The following is an 18,226-nucleotide window of genomic DNA, read 5'->3' as shown; positions in this document are numbered from 1 at the left end:
TGGAAAAAAAAAAAAACCCTGACCAAACCTCAGTCTTGTCATCAGTGAGAGAAATGGGATTAAAATCCTGGACTGCTGATAAAGCCATACAAACAGCCAGGAAATGTTTCCCTTCTCCAAAAGGAGAGAGAGAAGGAAAGATACTGTCTGTCTAATCTGTTAATACTTCACTATAAAGCCATTTTCCTTTACTGCAGCTTAGGCTAGAAGTCAAAATTTCCATTTCAATGCTTCCTCCTTTTTTGTTAGCTGGGATTGAGAGAAGAGAAAGCACAATATACAGAAGTCAAAAGCTATTATGACTTGCTTAGTGACAGGGTAAAAAGCTTTTTATGTATTTTTTTTTTAAATATACCCAGTCTAAGTCAAACCTCTAAAGCAGGACTGGCACCTTTTTCTGACTGCTGAAGTGACAACACACTTTTATCTGGCCATTTCAATGGCTCTTAAACCATCATTTATTTGTCACAACAACAACTCCATTGAGCTGCCAGGAGCACACCCCAGAGAACGTGCCTTCAGTTGTGTTTCAGACTGGATTTACTCCACCTCAGGGGAACCAGCCTCATCCACTCATTTTATTTCTCCCTTTCTCTGGCTTGGATGATTAGTGGGAAGCACAGAATTGTCTGTCTGGTCATTTACTACTAAGTATTTCTTTCCAAAAACACCTAAGCAGCAGGACAGATGGAACAAAACCTGCTGCTATTCTTTCCCCCTGAAAATTGCTATTTTGCTGGTAGAAAACTTTCCCTGTGAGAACTTTCTGGCTGTTCACAAGAGTTTCCTGCCTTTGCTCTTTGCTCTTTCCCAACACAGCATGTGTTGGGAATAGAGAGACAGAGCAAGGAGCTTCACTGCTTAATAATTCAGCTGCTCTGGGATGTTGCTGCTGCTGCTGCTGCTGGAAGTGCCTGGCTGGGGTCTCCTCTCTGGCAGCTCTGTGATGTGTGAGCTGAGGGCACACTGCAAAGCCCAGAGGGGACAGCCAGGACAAGGCTCAGTCTCACTGGGAAGCACTGGGGGCCACTTGTGATCAGCATCTGCTGCTGGAATTCAGGGTGTCACACTCAAAAAGCTCCAGGCCAGGTGCTTGGATCCATCACAGCTCAATTCAGACATGTCCTGTGAGCCAAGAGACACTGCCACCTGTGCCTGTGCCACCAGGGACAGCAGCCCTCTGAGGTGAGCAGGGCTGGGCCTGGCCAGGACGTGGCTGGAAGGGCACTGCTGCTCCAAGGAAGTCAATCAGGAGGGTGTTCTGCACACAATTGCTGAGCAGAGCCCAGACATCTCTGTGCAAGATAAATCTCTCTCTTGTCTCTGCACCCTGGCACTCTCTGGAGGCAGACACACCCACAGACAGGTTTGTGCCCACACTGCACATTGAAAGGTGCTAAACTGCAAAGGGAAAGGCAAAGTGCCCTGGTTTACCAGCAGGAATTGGGGTTGCTGCAGTGTGTTGTGGAGGAGAAACCCCAAATGGGCCATCAGCTCTCCTTGGATTGGTGTAAGTCAGGTGTCAGAGGAAAAACACAGCTGGAAATTCTGTTTCTTCTTTAATCTCTCCCTCCCCACTCTCACTCAAACCCAAACACAGATGCCCACTCACCCTGGGCTGCTCTCAGCAGAAGGGTGACATATTCAAATTTCCTAATCTAATTTTCTAAAATTTCCTAATCCACCCCTGGAGATGACCTAGAGGAACTTTTCTGTGCACAACTGATGGGCACCTATCAAAGACAGACCTGGCAGTGGCACATGAGAGGCAATAAATCAATCAGGAACTGCTGCCATGTCTCAGATGAAGGGTTTTATGTAGGAGCTGGGGCTCCCTGTCCAGCTCCCCTGAGCCTCTAAGACAAATGAGCTTTGTGATTTATTTATCCTCTTGAATTCTGTTTTGAAAGGAATTGCAGAACAGTGAATAAAGAAAAGGTCTCACTGAAGCCAAGGTAAGTGGTGGCATTGGTTTCAGCAGAAGCAGGATATCCCTCCAAAGGGGAGAAGTTATCTGCTCCTGTAAAGGGACACTTACCATATCTGGAAGTCTCATTTTTTGGCAAGTTGGCTCGAAGAATGAAGTTGTTCAAGCTGTTGAGATAGGCTGGGAGGCTGTGATAACCCTCAGGATTGTACCACACCTGCACACAATTGAGAAATTGAAACAATTTGGGAGTTATTACTGACAACATGTTGGTTTGTCCTGCTTCACTTGTGCAAACTACCTCACATTTTAGCCCTGGTGTTTTACAACATTTTCACTGAGCTGAACCAGAGAAATGGGCATATCAGAATGCACCAGCCAGCCCTTGTTATGGTACATACATCCCCTCATGAGATAAAAGTGTTACTAATTGATCTTTTCACCTCTGTATAATAAAATTATGACAGCAGAAAAATTGCCTCCTGCTAGCAAGAGAAGTGAAACCAATAAAGAAGAATGGGGAGAGAAAAGAAAATGAACTGCAAGTCATCTTTGTCATGCCAAGCTGCAGATTTCAGAGGGTTTTGCCTTTTTTTCTGGAATATGCATGAACTTGGCATTCCTTCTCCTGAGTCCCACCCTTCCCATGCCAGGATGAGCAGGTGGGGCTTGGTTACCTTAGTCAGTGTTCTGTTGGGGGGCACTGGCTTGATGTCAAACTGCAGATCTGGTGTCAAAGGCAGCCCAAAGCTCCAGCCACCATACCTGAGTGAAAACCAGAGGGAAATGCATCACTGCCCTCATCCCAAAGCTCTGATTGCCTTGGATGGGCCATGCCTACATGTCACTGCCCCCTGACTTCAGAGAGCTTATCCCAGTGAGGAGCCAAGCCACCTCTCCCCTGGGAGCCTTTCTTTGGGGGCTAAAAGCCCCCAGAAGCTTGGCAAACTTGTCACAAAGGTGCTGAAAGCCTCCCTTTGAGGCAGATCCTGGAGCCCAGTGGACTCCTGAGCTGTGTGCCTGCCACTCTGGGGTGAGATGCTGCTTCTGACCCAGGAGATGAGCAGCTCAGTTTGTCAGTGGCAGATGGACACATTTCCTGCCAGCCTCAGTGGCAGGTGACCTCTGCCCCAAGAGCCACCCCACAGCACAAGGAAATGCTCAGGCTCTGCTCTCACTGCAATGGATGCACTCCTCCAAGTGAAGCTCTCACTGAGACTCTTCAGAGAGTCAGATCTGGAGGAAAATCTCTCCCCAGGGTTTACTTCATGACAGGCTGTATCAGATTTTCCTCTTTTTAAAGATTTGAGTCAGACAAAAAAGGCTTGTCTGCAGATGCAGACCCAACATGCCAACTGATTGACACATTATCCCCAGGCTATGATCTGCTGTGTCAAGCAGAACACTTGCACAAGCCTTTATCTTTTTTATTTCATTTTTTACCTTTTTTTTTATTTTTTATTTTATTTTATTTCTTTTTTACCTTATTTTTTCTTTTTTTCTTAAATTTTTTAATTTTATCCATGATTGCAGGGCACTTCAGCTCCTTTCAGCAGACTCCAAACCACCACTGCCCAGCCACCTCTTCATGCAGAGGGGATGTGGGATGTCCTGCCTTGCTCCCAGTGCCTTTCAGCACAGAGGGAGGGGTTTGTACCTTTTCTGCAGGAAATCTTTGGTGGTTGCCAGGATGTAGCTCTCCACATTGTGCCCTGTCACGTTGTAAAGGGTCCGTGTGGAGAAGGTCCTTCTGTGAGGGGGAGTGTAGTTTGTCTGTGGACAAGTCTGAGGGGGGACAAACAAAGAAAAAACTTCAGTGTTTGTGTTTTAACTAAAACCCACCACATGAGGACAAGACTGAGAGCCTGCCATGGCAGCATTTCTGCTCCTTCCCAAGCCAGGGTGCAGGGACACACAGCACACATCCCTGCACACTGTCCCCAACATTCAGGGAGCTGCTTAAAAACAACCTCTGCTTAAATCTACCCTTCAGCTCTCCTGGCATCAGTGGGACCTTGAAATGTGCTTCATGCTATGGAGGAAGATTTTGGCTGAATTAAAGCTGATCCCACTTAGCAGAGTGACTGCACAGACAACTGCAGAAGGCAAAACAACTCACAGAGCAGAAAACTCTGTGGTGGCCTCAAACTCTCAACTTCCATTTCTCAGAAGCTACACTCTACATTTCTGCTTTACTGTCAGTCACTGCAAATGTTTTCCTGGGCTTCAGAGAAACCTTGAATTAGTCCTGAATATATAATTTCACATGCTGAGGGCCAAAGTCACATCAGTGTTTCATGAGGTTGAAGTGTCCTCCCAGACAGCATGTTGGCTTCTTCCTTCAGCTCATCCATAACAAAAGCCCTGGACTCCCCCATTGTGCATCTGTTCATCTGAATACACAAAATAGCTTCCTCCATGCTGAGGAACACCTGCCTGTGCCTGCTAGAGGTGAGAATCAGCTTTGAACATTATCCCAACTTGCTGGAGAAATTATGCCAATACTTTTAATGATGTGAAATTAGGTGTATGTCCAGGAAACTGCACAGAATAGCTGCTGCATTTTAAAGAATGACTAGAAACGTTCAGCTAAGTACATCCTTTATGTTAAAAGGCATCACATGGTGCCATGAGTTTATCTGCTATGGCAAAAAGCTGAGGACTGGTGAGCAGCAGTAGAGGGAGGAGAGCTCAACCCCAAACTAAAGTAAAATTGTAACATCCTTGGGGCAGGATCTGCTTTTTCCCCATGTGCATGCAAATCCCAGCAGTGCCCATATCTGGCTCTGTAGGTACCACTGTAATACAAATTATTATTATTAATAATTAATTCTTAGAACAAGGAGCAGATCTAGACTTTGCATAAAGTTAAATTCTGAGGAGCAAGCAGCAAAAGTAGCTGTGATTTTATATAGTGACAGTGCTGGTATAAGATGAAATCTTCCTCTTGAACACATGCTCCCCTCTCTCAAAAGGGACAATCATACAACACTCAAAAACACCACTAAACCTTTTCCCAGGGATGTTAGGGTGTGAATATTCTGAGGATGCTGTCTCCTTTCCTGTCCCCAAACTGGTGCAGACAGTGGTTATCCAGTGTGTAAATTCAACAAGGCCAAAGAGAGACAGGAGGGATTGGAATGCTGAGCCCCAGCCATAAAACCCCTCCCAACAAACAAGGCCCCCAATTATCCCCCAAGCCCCTTCACTTCTGGGTTTATCCAAGTTACCTGGATGCCATCTGTGCAGTTGCAGGCAGAATATTTAGTTCTCTGGTCTCCACTGGCAATCCACTGGCCAAGCTTGTCCTCTGTTAAGCACTGCCTGAAAAGGAACACATTTTCCTCTGAGGCTCTCTGGGCTCAGGTGTGCAAACGAAGCTAATTGCTGTCATGTTTAATGACAGCAAGGCTGGCAGTTGGGCAGCTCCAGCAGAAATGCAGAGCTTCCTGTCAGCTCTGGGTGGTCCAGGGAATCCCCAGCCTGCTGCTGCCTCCTGTGCCCCTTGGCAGAGAGCCCTCCCTGTGCCTGGATTTGCTCAGCCATCAGATGGAATCCAGGCATCACTTCATTCCTACAGTAGGCACTGCAAGGAATGGGCACTCAGAGGCCAAAAGCATCTGAAACCTGCCCAGAAATAAGGGCTATTGTTGTGGCAATCCCTGGGCAATTCTGTGATGGGCTGTATTGCCTGGGCAGTCACTGCAAACAGGGTAAATATTTGCCTGCATGACCATTCAAGTCTGCCCAGGACTTTACCATCCTGAGAATTTATCTGCAAAGCCCAAAACAAACCAGCCCTCATGGCACAGCTTCTAGACAGAGGTAAAAAACCCTGTGCTGAGGACTTGCTGCGTGGGCTCATGTTATAATTGGAATTATTGGGGCGGCAAGGACTACTTCTCAGAGAGGAGAATTGCTCATTTTCCTCCTGGCATCCTGCCACCACCAAAGCTGCTTCCTTATCACTCCTCATAGTGCAGGAGTCCAATGCATGAGGATTGTGCCCATGATCAAAGATGGTTATTAAGGTCTAATGGCTAATAGTGTCATGCCAATTCTCTTGCAGGTTTGGAGTTTTAAGTGGAAAAAACCCCAATACTTACGAATTGCTTTCGTTCATGCACGTGTTATCCGTCCCAGGGAAAGCCAGCATCGAAGAAACTAAAGCAGCTGTGGTTTCATTAAAATTCCTAAGAATTAACAAAGAAAAATAGAAAACAGGAGAAGGTTCAAAGAATTTCCACTGCCACTGTGTAGAGGAAAACTGTGCTTGAATGAAACAGATTTAAGGTGTTGAATAATTGAGTATTTGTGGAAGCAGCTCTGAAGGACACGCAGTACGTGAGGACAGTCACACAGCTTTAAAAGGAGCCCTCATCACCTCAGCCACTCCAGGGATTTGCTGCCTCTAGATCCAAGCAAGATACTTTTGGACAATCAAATTTCTCTTTATGGGGAAAAAGAAAATCTCCTGCAATTTCCAGGCACTGCTTGCAGCCCTGACTCAATCAGGTCTCTCATCCATGACATCCACTTGGTTCACACCATTCAAGAAGATTGTCCTTGGTTCTGCCCCTGCTCTCTAGCAATGATCCAAAAGGAGAAGCAGGGAACATTAGGAACAGAGGACTCAGGCATGCAACTCTGGCTCATTCCCCCATCTAGCAGGACTGAAGTGGAAAGGTGTGAGGAATCCTGGGAAGAACACTGAGAGCAGATGGCTTTAGAGCTGAATTTTGTATTTCTGACTTAGAGCTGAGAACTACTGGAGAAGGAAAGAGGTGCACAGCATGAAAACCAAATGATTCCAATCATAGTTGTTTTGGTAACAGGATTTTTAAGGAGAATGACATAATTCAGTGGTGGCATCCTAACAACCCTGGAAAAGCACATGCTCTTCCAATTGCCTGAGTGCCTTGGACCAGCAGGGCCTGACCAGGAAAGAACATCCTCTGCTAACAGAGAGGAGGGAAATGCTCACAAGATGGATAGAATTTGATCTCAAAATTGTAATGTTGGAGGCAACGGATCTGGGTACTGGGGGAGGAGCATGTATGTATACATTAAGAAAAACTCTGTGGCTGCTACAAGGCCGAAAGACTCCAATGGGAAACACCAAGAACATTTCTCAGATATTTCATAGTTAAATCCAAATCAGAGGTTGTTTTTTCTGAAGCTTTCTGGTCTGAGCCAAGCCATGTCCTCAGAGATCCCTTGGGAACAGGGTTTCTCTGTGCTGTCTGCACAGCATAACCACGTGTCCTATGTGTAGGACACTGGCTGTGCTCAGAAATAACCCTGAAGAGCTCATTCTGAACTGATGTCTCTGGTTTTTGCTTTTATATTTTTCAGATTATGTTTAAGTGTGCTTAAGTGTGCTTGAAGTGTGTAGGTCTGAGCTTTATATAAAGGGATGATGAGCTCTCTTCACAGAGTAGGGAGATAAAACAATTCCTTCTCTAGCTGGGGACCAAGGACAAATGATCCAAATCTCAGGCCCAAGAGCACAAACAACAGTGTACTGAAAGAGGAAAAAAAAGCAGGATGGGACTTCATAACCTAATGCTATAATTGGACAATTAACTCTAATCTGCAAATGGAGCAGAACTTATAAAAGTGAGAGACCCTGTGATCGGTTGTCCATTTTGTGACCATTTTGGGTCCATCTTGGGTGTAGCCCTGGCTGGGCCCTTGTGCTGCCCAAGGTGGATCCATTGAGGCCTTTTATTAAAATTTCTACTTTATCCTTCAACTCTTTAATTCTTTGGTCTCTGTTCTAGGTCAGCCTTCACAAGGCCTCACAAGGTCCCGAGGAGCAGCACTCACCCAAAGAAGTCCACCTGGTCAGCTGTGCCATACAGGGAGGGGGACAGAGGCAGCTCAGGGTACTCGGTCTCCTTGGTCCTCAGTGTCCCCAGGCCCATGGCAGCCATCACAAAGAGCACGGGGAGGATGACCTGGGCGATGAAGCCGCGCACGTCCCGCCGGGTGTGGTGGAACCTCTTGATGAACAGCGCTGAGGTTCTCTTCAGCAGCAGCGGCAAACCCCGCAGGCTCTTGGACCTGATCAGCAGCTGGTCTGGGCACAAAGGATGGCACTGGGTCATGGCTCTGCATTTGTGCAGTGCAGGGAAGTGATGGGGAGATGGGACCTGATCAGCAGCTGGTCTGGGCACAAAGGATGGCACTGGGTCATGGCTCAGTGTTTGTGCAAGGCAGGGAGGTGATGGACCTGATCAGGAGCTGGTCTGGGCACAAAGGATGGCACTGGGTCATGGCTCTGCATTTGTGCAAGGCAGGGAGGTGATGGGGAGATGGGACCTGATCAGCAGCTGGTCTGGGCACAAAGGATGGCACTGGGTCATGGCTCTGCAAGGCAGAGAGGTGGTGGGTAGAGCACTCTGGGAGGGTGTTTCACTTCCTGTACACCTTTACAGATAGCAAATCCAAACTACTAAGGTGGACCAAACACAGGATCAGGTGTGGGACAGGGCTCCAGTCATAAGCTCATGTAACACCAGTATTTTGTTAAATTTCAGATGTGTACATGTAGTGACCTTCAGTGTGAGACCTTGCAAGAGGAACACAGGCTTCCAGATGAAAAAGGTTATCTACATCCAACCTACTCACTCCAACTTTCAGAGCAAACATATTTTTCTTTTAGATTTGCAAGCTGAAATTTTTCATAATTTAAAAAGCAGGTCCTCAGAAAAATAACAGAATTAATTCTGAAATAAGAAAATAAGCACAAGCCACTGGGCCTCTTGCATGGACAGGTTTTGTGGTATACTAAAAACAGAGCCAAATCCTGTGCTGGCTATTCTTCTCTATGAAATATTAACCTGTATAATACACCATGAAGCAAATCGTTCTCAGCCTTCTTTAAGGGTGAAACAAAACACTTTTCTACTTGAGTCACTGTTTACAGTAACATTTATAGTGCAGGTCAGCTTTGAGAAGGACAAAAATACCTCTGCGTTGTCCCTTGGATGCCTTCTTGACTATAAATGGTATATTTATAAGTACAAAACAGTGCTTCTAACCCAAGGTATGTCTCATTTTTGGGTTGTGCCACCTTTAGGAGGTCTCAGACCCCCAGGGATAGTGGTGTAGCTTGGTTCTCTTCTGAATTTACCCCACTGTCTGCTCCCTTAGGCCCCTTTGCTAAACTGCAATGTCTGGGGCACAGCAAAAAGCATCAAAGAGGACCCAGCTCAGAGCTGTGCTGCTTTTCCAACAGACTAAAGAATTTCCATGAAGTTTCTTTCCAATTCTACTAGTTATGGGGAAATAATCCTCTACATCTATTACAGCAATTACTTTCAGAGGTACACATTTACTCTTTCACCCACATGCTGTATTGATTAGATTAAAACCTGGATCAATGTAAAGGAAGGCAGATGCAAACAAAACCCCTTTAGTAATTTATCCTGTGATTCAGACTATTCCAAAGCAGGGGATCTAAAGGACTGATGAGTGCTGTACTTCCAGTGATTTATAAGTTTTGTGATTCCTGGCTGGGTGAAATGTGGCTTTCAACAAAGAAAGAAGACAGGGAGCTCAAATCAGTCCATCTGTCAGTGTTTGCATCTGCAGTAAATCTGGAATAAACCCTGTAGGAGACTGAGTACCATCTCTTTCTGTGAAGGTGTCTGTGCTCACAGACATTTCGTCACCACCAGTGTGACCACTGACTCCAGGCAGCTGATGGGGCAGCACAGCATCTTCTTGCTGGTCCTTCACCAGCTCTTTTGTCAGATTCAGGAACACCTATGGAGCAAGAAAATATGAAGGGAAATTTGCCCAAATGACTCCATTTACCAGAACAATTACCAGAACCCACTCTCCTGCATTGTAGCTGTAGTTGGTGCAGCAGTTATGTACAAGAATCCTCTTTCTCTTCCCTTTTTGTTCAGTGAGAGAAATTAACTTTTTTTTTCCATATACTCCTGTCTCTGTTCTGCTGCAGCAGTGGAAAGTCAAACCTGTTTCCCTGGGATATTCACCCTCTAGCTCCTGACAATCCCACTACCTCCATGCTGAGAGTGTGCAGTCATGGCACATGGGACATGATGTACACCTGATTCTTGCTGCTTTAGCAAAACATCTCAAAAGAAACTAAGAAATTCTGAGCAGGAAGGTAACAATCTCCCTCCTTCCCCTCTGCAAGACATGGGTCATCACTGCTCATCACTGCTCATCATTTACTTTTTATTTCTGATGCAATTAAATGTGTTTATTTGACCAGAGATTTCCCATGGGCAGAAAGGTGCCTGTGTTTATTTCTCCTCAGTCAAACTCCAGAGCCTCATTTTCTGGTTAAAACATCAAAGGGCTGTCACAGCCAGGTGAGACAGTGCATTAGTATATATATATAGATTTATAGATGCATCCACACACTCATGTGTACCTCAGTGTAACCCCTTCCTCCCTGCCTGAAACCCTCATGGAATTCCTAACATGCCCAGAGAGCAGAGCCACACAGTGCTGTGAAATGAATCTCCATGACATTCCAGCAAATCCAGCAGCTCCTGAGCTCATACCTCTTCCACAGTTGTGTTGGAAATCCCGTAGCAACCCAGGTGGAGATCATTCAAGCTGGTGTCCAGGGCTCTGAGGAGGGCCTGGTAGGCTCCTGACACCGTGGACTTGAAGGGGGGAAGCACATAGACCAGCTCTCCACCAATATCCTCCTTGAGATAAGCCTCTGGGAGATAGGACTGGATCAAGGAGGTCACTGCTGTGGTGTCACATTCCTCTATCATGTTCTGAAAAAAGAGGAAAACACTCTGGTCACTGAGAAGGTTGCAAGGTCAACCTTTCTCCTGCAGGATGTAGCCCAAATCCTGTCCCAGAGCATAACTGCTAAGTGATCTCAGTCCAGCTATCCAACAGGATAAATATCAAAAGAAGATGAAAGTGGGTTATTTCTGGCCCTTGAAAAAGGGATGTGTGACAGTCTCCCATCTTGGTCCATCCATAACCTCAGCAGGTTGGGCTGAATCAACTATTTTGCAGTGCTAGAGGTTTGTAGCACAAAAGAGAAAAAGCCTGGCCAGCAGAGACCTTAATGTGGCTGCCAGCACAAACTCACTCTTTTCCCCATGGGAAACAGGGCTTGCTTATGGGACTATTTTTACTTTCTCTGTCTCCAGTGCCAGTAGTCTGGAAGAGGGGCTGGTATCTCATGGTGCTGGGGCTACCAACAGCACTGTAATAAATGCTAGCAAGAGTAGAGTTCCCCACTCCTTGCAAGTAGAACACTTTGCCCAAGCCAGACACTATGGATGGGCTCTTTCCATCTGCTTTATTCCTCACATTCTGCAGCCTTGCCTTCGACCTTCAAGGAGACCCTGTTCTTTTTCACCAAAGCAGAGCCCTGACATTGCTGTTTTCACAAGGCATGGAGATCACTCAGCTCCTGCCCATACATCCCTCCACCAGCCCTGATGACTCCCTTGGAGACAGAGCTGCCAGGAGCTCTGGGATCAGCTCAGACACAAACCTTCTTTTTGGTGAGGGTCAGGTGGTAGCCATCCCCAAAGGTTTCCTTCAGGTAGAAAGGTGAGCCACAGCATTTGAGCCCTCCATGCTCTAGGAAGGCAATCCGGTCACTCAGCACTTCTGCTTCATCCAGGTGATGTGTGGAGAGAATGATGGTTCTGCCTGGAAAACACAGTCACCACAGAATGGACACCTGGTTTTATGGCAAAACTGGATTTTAGAAGGATTTGGGTTATTTTCTTTTCTTCCTCAAAAATTTCTGTATTTCCCTACACAATGATATATCATCAATATAATTGCAGGGGTTCCAGAGCTTCCCCTTGCTCTGGATCAGCCCATGGCAAGTAAATCCACATTATTAAACCAACACAATGAATGTTAATAGCAATTTTATTTTATCACATTCTGGTCAGATCTGCCCTTATCTCAACAGTGAGACAGCTGAAAGCCTCACTGGATGAGGGAACACAGAGTATCAGGTGAAAATCAACTGCATTTTTTGGTAATTATTATTGAAATTGAATGAAAGGCAACAAGAGAGACAAATTTTACACTATTGTAAGCTGTGTTCTATGGTGAAGTTATTTTTTAAATGACACTGAATTTCAGAAACCAACCAGGATGGACCCTCCAGAATTGCAAAATCCCAGTCTCCCAGATTTTTTTCTCTCTGGCCTCCAAAACCCACAATTCAAATCCACTGGTACCATCTTTGTAAAATGACACAAATCACCTTTGTCCCTCTTTGGAGGGCAACATCATCTCTCCTCACAGTACCTTTCTTATTCTTGGAGATGATTTCCCAAATACTCCTCCGGGAGCACGGATCCACGCCCGTGGTTGGCTCATCCAGGATCACCACCCTGGATCCCCCCAGCAGAGCAATGGCTATGGATAACTTCCTCTTCATCCCTCCTGACAGGGTGCCAGCCAGCTTGTGTCGATGGCTGTACAGCCCAGTCTCCTTCAAAGTCCTGCAAAACAGAGGGAAAACTCCCAAAAGTTGTCCTTCAAGCAGGGAATCTGAAAATACCTGAAAAAACTGTAACTGGAAATGAAATCCTGCTCTGCCGAGTGGTCACAGTGTAGAGTCACCCTGCAGCTCAGTCATTGGGATTTTCATTTAAAACATTTTTGAGGATGTTTTCAAAGTTTTCATCTGACAAGTCAAGGTTAAAGGCTCAACCCCATCAACTGAGACACCAAGATCCAAAGTCCCTGGGATGTTCTGGCTGCTTCATTTCTCTGCAGAACCAATAAAGCCAACATCATCTTTCTGACTGGTTGATTAAATCTCTTCCCAGGGCAAACTGTAAAGCAGCAAGGAGTAGCCCCTTAGGCCTATAAATTCATCTCCAAATAATTGCCACAGCAGCATGTAAACCCCCTGGAGAAGAGATATTGTTTTCTTACAGCACAGGTATCAATATATTCCTCTAGTCAGAGCAAGGCACCATTTGAACCCTAAGCTGGAGCTGCAACAAGACCTCCAATCCACCATTTTGAGCTTTGCAGGGGCACTGGCACCACCACACAACTATTTTGACAGCCCTCTCTCCCTCCTCCCCCCCCATTCCTGCTACTTTTCTACCTCTTCACTTCTTGGTAGAGCTCTTGCTTGCTGCAGTGAGGGACTTTGATGTAGCCATAGAGCAGCAGGTGCTCCTTGGTGGTGAGGTAGTTGAAGAGCACGTTGTGCTGCATGCACACCCCCATGTTCTTCCTGATCACCTCCTGGTCAGTCCTGATGTCTTTGCCATACACAAAGATTGTGCCTGATGATGTAGGGAACAACCCAGTCAAAATAGATCTGAAGGAAAATGAAATAGAAAGGGGAAGTTAGAAAAAGGAGGAAGCCATGGGTAATTTTTTTCACATGGCCTTGGAGCTGTCACCACTTCCAAGGTTTTTTTGTGTCCCCTCCCATTCCTTCCAGCCAGACACCACTGCCCACTGTGTGCCAGGCTCTGGCAGAGCAGAGGCAAATTAACATCCATGGACATCCTTGTTCCCCTCTGTGGGATTGCAGGGCCAAGCTCCAAGCTCACCCTGGCTACTCCTCCCTTCTGCTTTTACCTGCTGCAGCCTCCCTCTCCCTAGCTCAGACCCATATCCCCCACACTCAGGAATGCCCTTGACTTCCAGTTTAGTTACTGGGAATTCCCAGAATGCAGTGACTCCTTGTTCTCTGAGGATTGCCTGGAGTGCCCACAGGGCCTCATATTGTAACCACAGCTGGGACTGAAAACCTCCTCTTCATCTGCCTAATCCCAGCAGAGCATGCAGACCTGATTTCACTGCCATTATTCGTGAGAAATGGGAGAGGACTTCTCCATGAGACACCTCACAGTGGGCAGCACTTTCATCTACTTCAAGCAAATAATCACCCACCAAGCAGGAGCTGAGTCAAACTCCCTCTGCTCAGAATAACTCCTTGCACATTACAGCTCATTTTTGGTGCTGTCCTGCAGGGACTAAAGGGAGAAGATGCATCTCAGACCACCCTTCACCTTCACAGAGTTTTTCTTCTCTCCTGGGACTTTAAACCATCATTTAAAAGCAGTAATTTGTGACCTTATTCAGGATTTGAAGCCTCTGCTAAGTTTCAGGAAGGTTTTATACTTTTCTGCATATCACCTTTGCTACACTTTGCAAACAGAATATGAGGTGAATTGATAATAAGCTGAGGTGAAGCACACATCTGTCTTACTGATTTTGGCTCTTCTGAGGCTTCTATTTATCAGCTTAATGTTCCTTTCAGAGATATGCACATATATATCAGTGGAGAAATCAAGTTCTACAGGTCTGTTTTAGTGCTGTTATCTAACAAGTCAAATAATAATTTATAAACAGCAAGGCTGAAAGGCCAATGCATTAATCCCCTGCCATTCCAGCCCAGCCAACACATGCCTCTGTACAGCTGAAGTGTATCTTTATTAAGTTTTCTTGCTGGTATCACTTCAGCTTTGGTGTGTGCATGAGCTCCCCACAGGTTCCAGAACAACCTAACCCCAGGCCATGGAACAAAACCCCTGAACAGCTGCTGTGCTGTGTATCCCAGCTATCTCAGCAGATTAAAAAGCATGTTCCTAAGCAGGAAAGGACCTTTTAGAACCTAAAGAATTCTAACAGATGAAGGAACTCCCGAGGTCATCCATGAGCAAGGTGAAACTACAGGAGGGATTTGGCCTAGTGAAGCACCTTCCTCAGTCTCCCACTGCTGCACTTGCCCTCTTGCTCACCCAGCCACACCCCACAGGATAAAAAAGAGCTGCTTTAAAGGATACACACATGGTTGTAGTTTTCCCAGCTCCATTGTGTCCCAGCAGGGAAGTGATATTCCCTTCATAGAAGTTGAGGCTGAGGTTGTCCACTGCAGCTTTGGATCCATAAACCTTTGTTATGCCGTGGAGGGAGACTCCCAAGGGGAGGTCGGTGGGCTCTGGTTCCACGTGAGGGTGGGGGGCACCTTGGACACCAAAGAGAAGGGTCAGGGACAGCTACTGCAGTGCTTGTGCCACTTTCTTCATCTCAGAGCAAACCAAAATACAGCAAAGCAGGTGTCTTTCTGCCAGGAACACTGAGAACATGCCATCAGATGTGTATCATTTTGAACTCTCTGGGATTTTTCCTTTTTACTTCTGAAGCTTCTAACAACTCCTGACAACAGGCATTAATCACTTCTGGAAAGGTCTCATATTTAGGTTTTTCAGAGCACCTAACTTGATTTATACTAAACAAGCACAGAAAGTTAGAGGACATGAAGTAAAGCTACAGAGTTATTTTCAGTTAGGTGGAAACAGCAAGGTTTTATGTGTGATCCTAATATTTTACAGGCTAAATATTTAAAGAGATAAGCAAAGAAGAACACGTGCCCTTTGCCAAGTGGAAACCTGTATTTGCTTGCCCAGACAAAAGTGTATTTCTACACAGACAGACAGGCATGGAAGGTAACTGCCCAACTACAACACACACAAATATGTGTGTGAAAATCAGTACTGACTCTGCACAACAAATAGAAAGAGCAAATATAATTTAAGGGCCAGATCTCCATTCATGTGAGTACCAGCTTTCAATATTTCCTGTGCTTCAAAATAACAATCAATGGTGTTTTCTGACTATGGTGCCTCTTCACAAATTTGGCTTTGTTTACCCAAAATATAAATTATTATTGCTACCCCTTCTAGCATCCACATACATATCTTGTTGGGGAGGGTGACTTCTTTCCTCAACATCAGCTTGGAGAAGAGCAGGCATCTCTGTTTCTCATTCCAGAAGGGCAGGTAGCTGTTGTACTCAATCCAGTAAGATGGAAGCAGTGGGAAGTACCAGGGAGCAGCCATGCCATATCTACCTGCAGGAACAGGAGTCTCATTCAGCTATCTGTTCCTCAGGAAGTGCCACTGGTGGGGTGCACTCAAAACAGCAAAAATTAACTTCACAGAGATTTCTTGATATGTTCATGCACCACCAAGACTTTGTAGAGACTTTTCTGATTGGCACAATAGGAAGCAGTCACTAATTTGTTATTCTGAGTAACTCCATAGCTGGAGGGCAGGAGAACTTTACATTTTCCACTGGGTAGATTTCCGTATGCCAGTGGACTGCTTCATTAGGTGGGGAAGAAAAGCAAAAGACAAATGTACTGGCTCTTGCCCAAGGCAGGAATTACTTTTTGAAACCAAATGATGTAAGTAACACAGCTCAAAATCACTCAGCTGACAAATGCAGTCTAACATGCTCCACTCTCACCCACCAGACTGCAGTGACACCCTCCTGTGTCCTTGGCTTCAGCTTCTTCAGGAGACCTACCTAGCCAAGTGACAGGCTGAGAAACCCTAATTTCCCCAGCTGTGCTCTCTCTCAGTGCCATTAACAGGCTCAGACATCCACAATGTTGTGCTCCCTTTGGTGTGGGACAGAGTGTGTGCCCTGTCTCACTGCCTCAGCCAGCTCTGTGTTCACTGTTCTCCAAAAGAGGTGCTACAGCACCACCCTCAATGCTCTGCACCCTTACCTGGGAACACATTCCTTATGTACCAGCCCAGGATGAAGTAAATGAAGGAGTCTATCAGAATGAGCCAGCACATCCAGCCAAAGGAAGTGTTGTCTCCAATCATTGGGGACTTGTACATGTTGTCCCACTGCAGTCCTGCAGAGAGGAATTGAGAAATGCAATCAGAACCCCTCTCAGCCAGTGAAATACCACCCCCAGGAGAGCTCAAAGCCTGGCTCTGTCAGCCACAAACTCACCTATGCCCTGTGCCTCATAGCGAGCAATGTATTGACTTGCATAACTGAAGGCAGTTGGAGACAACAGACTCTGGGGGATAAACAAAATTGAAAACAAGAAACATTTGAATTAGTCTCTAAGAGAAGTCAGGTCAGTCAAGCAATCAGGTACCTCACTGGGTTATTCCAATAGCCAGAAAAATGAGTGCTGGGTTTGTTTTTTCCCCAGCAGTCACATGGAGCACTGGACCAGGCCTGTGATGGGAAGTGCTACCTGGTGACAGGCTGAAATGTCTCCTTGGGGCTTGACTTTCTTTTGCATCCACACCCTGGACACAGCTTCCTCCCTCATACAGGGCTTTATTTTAGGCTTTTGAAATACAGCAGTGCTTGAGAATTACCTCACGGAGCCATGTGGTTAATTCTTTTACCACTTGCATTAATTCATTTCCTGAATTTGGTGATGAGTCTGGCTTCTGGAACCTAACACCTACCTACTCTGCCCCTTGGTAAGAAACAAGGCTTTACATCTACTCCCATGTGTAGGGATTTGAGACACAGGAAGCCAGGGATGATCTGAGGCAGCAATGAGCAAACCCAAACCTCTCACTGAGACAGCCTGGTTTTTCAGAGTGGGTGAAAGCAGCTCATTTTCTTTTGCAATGAAAACACATAGCTCAGACTACTGTGATTCAGCTGGCAGGTGGGAACTCACTAAAATTCCACAAGGAGTGCCTTCATTCAGGGGACACAGCTAACTCCAGGTGTCCCTCAAAAGGTCCATGGCCAACTCTCCTAGCGTGCTTGTCACCACCCACTGATGGAATTCAGAAAGGCACGAGGTACAATAAAAGCTGGAATGTACTGAGGTCCCTGCCTCCACACACTGCCTGGGAATATGGAGAAGCAGAACTCACCAGGAGGCTCTTGACAGAGAAGCTCAGGTGGTTCTCAATGACGAGCAGCACGATGAAGGGGAAGAAGGTGAGGATGTAGACCAGGCTGCCCACCAAGGCAGCGATGTTGGTGTTGTTGAAGAAAACACTGATGAAGTAGCTCATGGCTATGATGGACAGGCTGTAGTCCATCAGGTACAGGAACAGGAGGGCTGTGTCTGTTTTGGGAAGGATGTCACCCACTTTCAGAACAACGATGAGGAAGGTGACGGTAATCAGGAGGAAGATGGCGCACTCGATGAACCAGGCGATGAAATGGCTGCTGGCATTGACCCCCATCATCTTCATGTACTGCACAGAGGAAGGTAAAAATAAGAATCACAAGTGGCATTTCAGAGAAATGAAGAATTATTTCTTTTTCCAGCTTCTGGACAGGGCCTGCAACCAGACCACGCTCATTCTATCCAGGGACAAACCCTGCACTCCCATTTCAGGAATGCCCACAGTCTGCAGAGCAGTCTGTTGGAAAAGAACAACCCAGAGAGGACCTGCAAGGATCAAATGTCACAGCCCACAGGCTCCAAAGCACCTTCTGGCCTTAGATTTGTAAGTTTTCTAAAGCCTTTTGGTTGTTTTTTAAAATAGTGGCTTAAGCCTAAAAGCT

The 18,226-nt window shown here is 46.1% G+C and overlaps 1 protein-coding gene across 1 annotated transcript in view; it reads right to left on the bottom strand.

Moving 5' to 3' along the window:
* ABCA12 (ATP binding cassette subfamily A member 12) overlaps positions 1-18,226 on the bottom strand; it is a 79,682-nt gene that overhangs the window by 15,654 nt on the left and 45,802 nt on the right. The window contains exons 25-40 of the mRNA XM_058028263.1: positions 17,584-17,913; positions 16,688-16,757; positions 16,452-16,586; positions 15,633-15,788; positions 14,726-14,903; positions 13,026-13,244; positions 12,212-12,408; positions 11,436-11,596; positions 10,474-10,698; positions 9,562-9,700; positions 7,757-8,009; positions 6,034-6,120; positions 5,158-5,251; positions 3,585-3,712; positions 2,605-2,692; positions 2,039-2,144 (exon numbers count right to left, since the gene is read on the bottom strand). Coding sequence (XP_057884246.1) covers positions 2,039-2,144; positions 2,605-2,692; positions 3,585-3,712; positions 5,158-5,251; positions 6,034-6,120; positions 7,757-8,009; positions 9,562-9,700; positions 10,474-10,698; positions 11,436-11,596; positions 12,212-12,408; positions 13,026-13,244; positions 14,726-14,903; positions 15,633-15,788; positions 16,452-16,586; positions 16,688-16,757; positions 17,584-17,913 — 2,566 coding nt within the window. The remainder of the gene's footprint in view (positions 1-2,038; positions 2,145-2,604; positions 2,693-3,584; positions 3,713-5,157; positions 5,252-6,033; positions 6,121-7,756; positions 8,010-9,561; positions 9,701-10,473; positions 10,699-11,435; positions 11,597-12,211; positions 12,409-13,025; positions 13,245-14,725; positions 14,904-15,632; positions 15,789-16,451; positions 16,587-16,687; positions 16,758-17,583; positions 17,914-18,226) is intronic.

This window comes from Melospiza georgiana, chromosome 7 (assembly GCF_028018845.1).
Source record: "Melospiza georgiana isolate bMelGeo1 chromosome 7, bMelGeo1.pri, whole genome shotgun sequence".
Taxonomy (NCBI): domain Eukaryota; kingdom Metazoa; phylum Chordata; class Aves; order Passeriformes; family Passerellidae; genus Melospiza; species Melospiza georgiana.
Note: the sequence above shows the minus strand (reverse complement) of the source record. Positions and strands in the feature narration are given on the sequence as shown.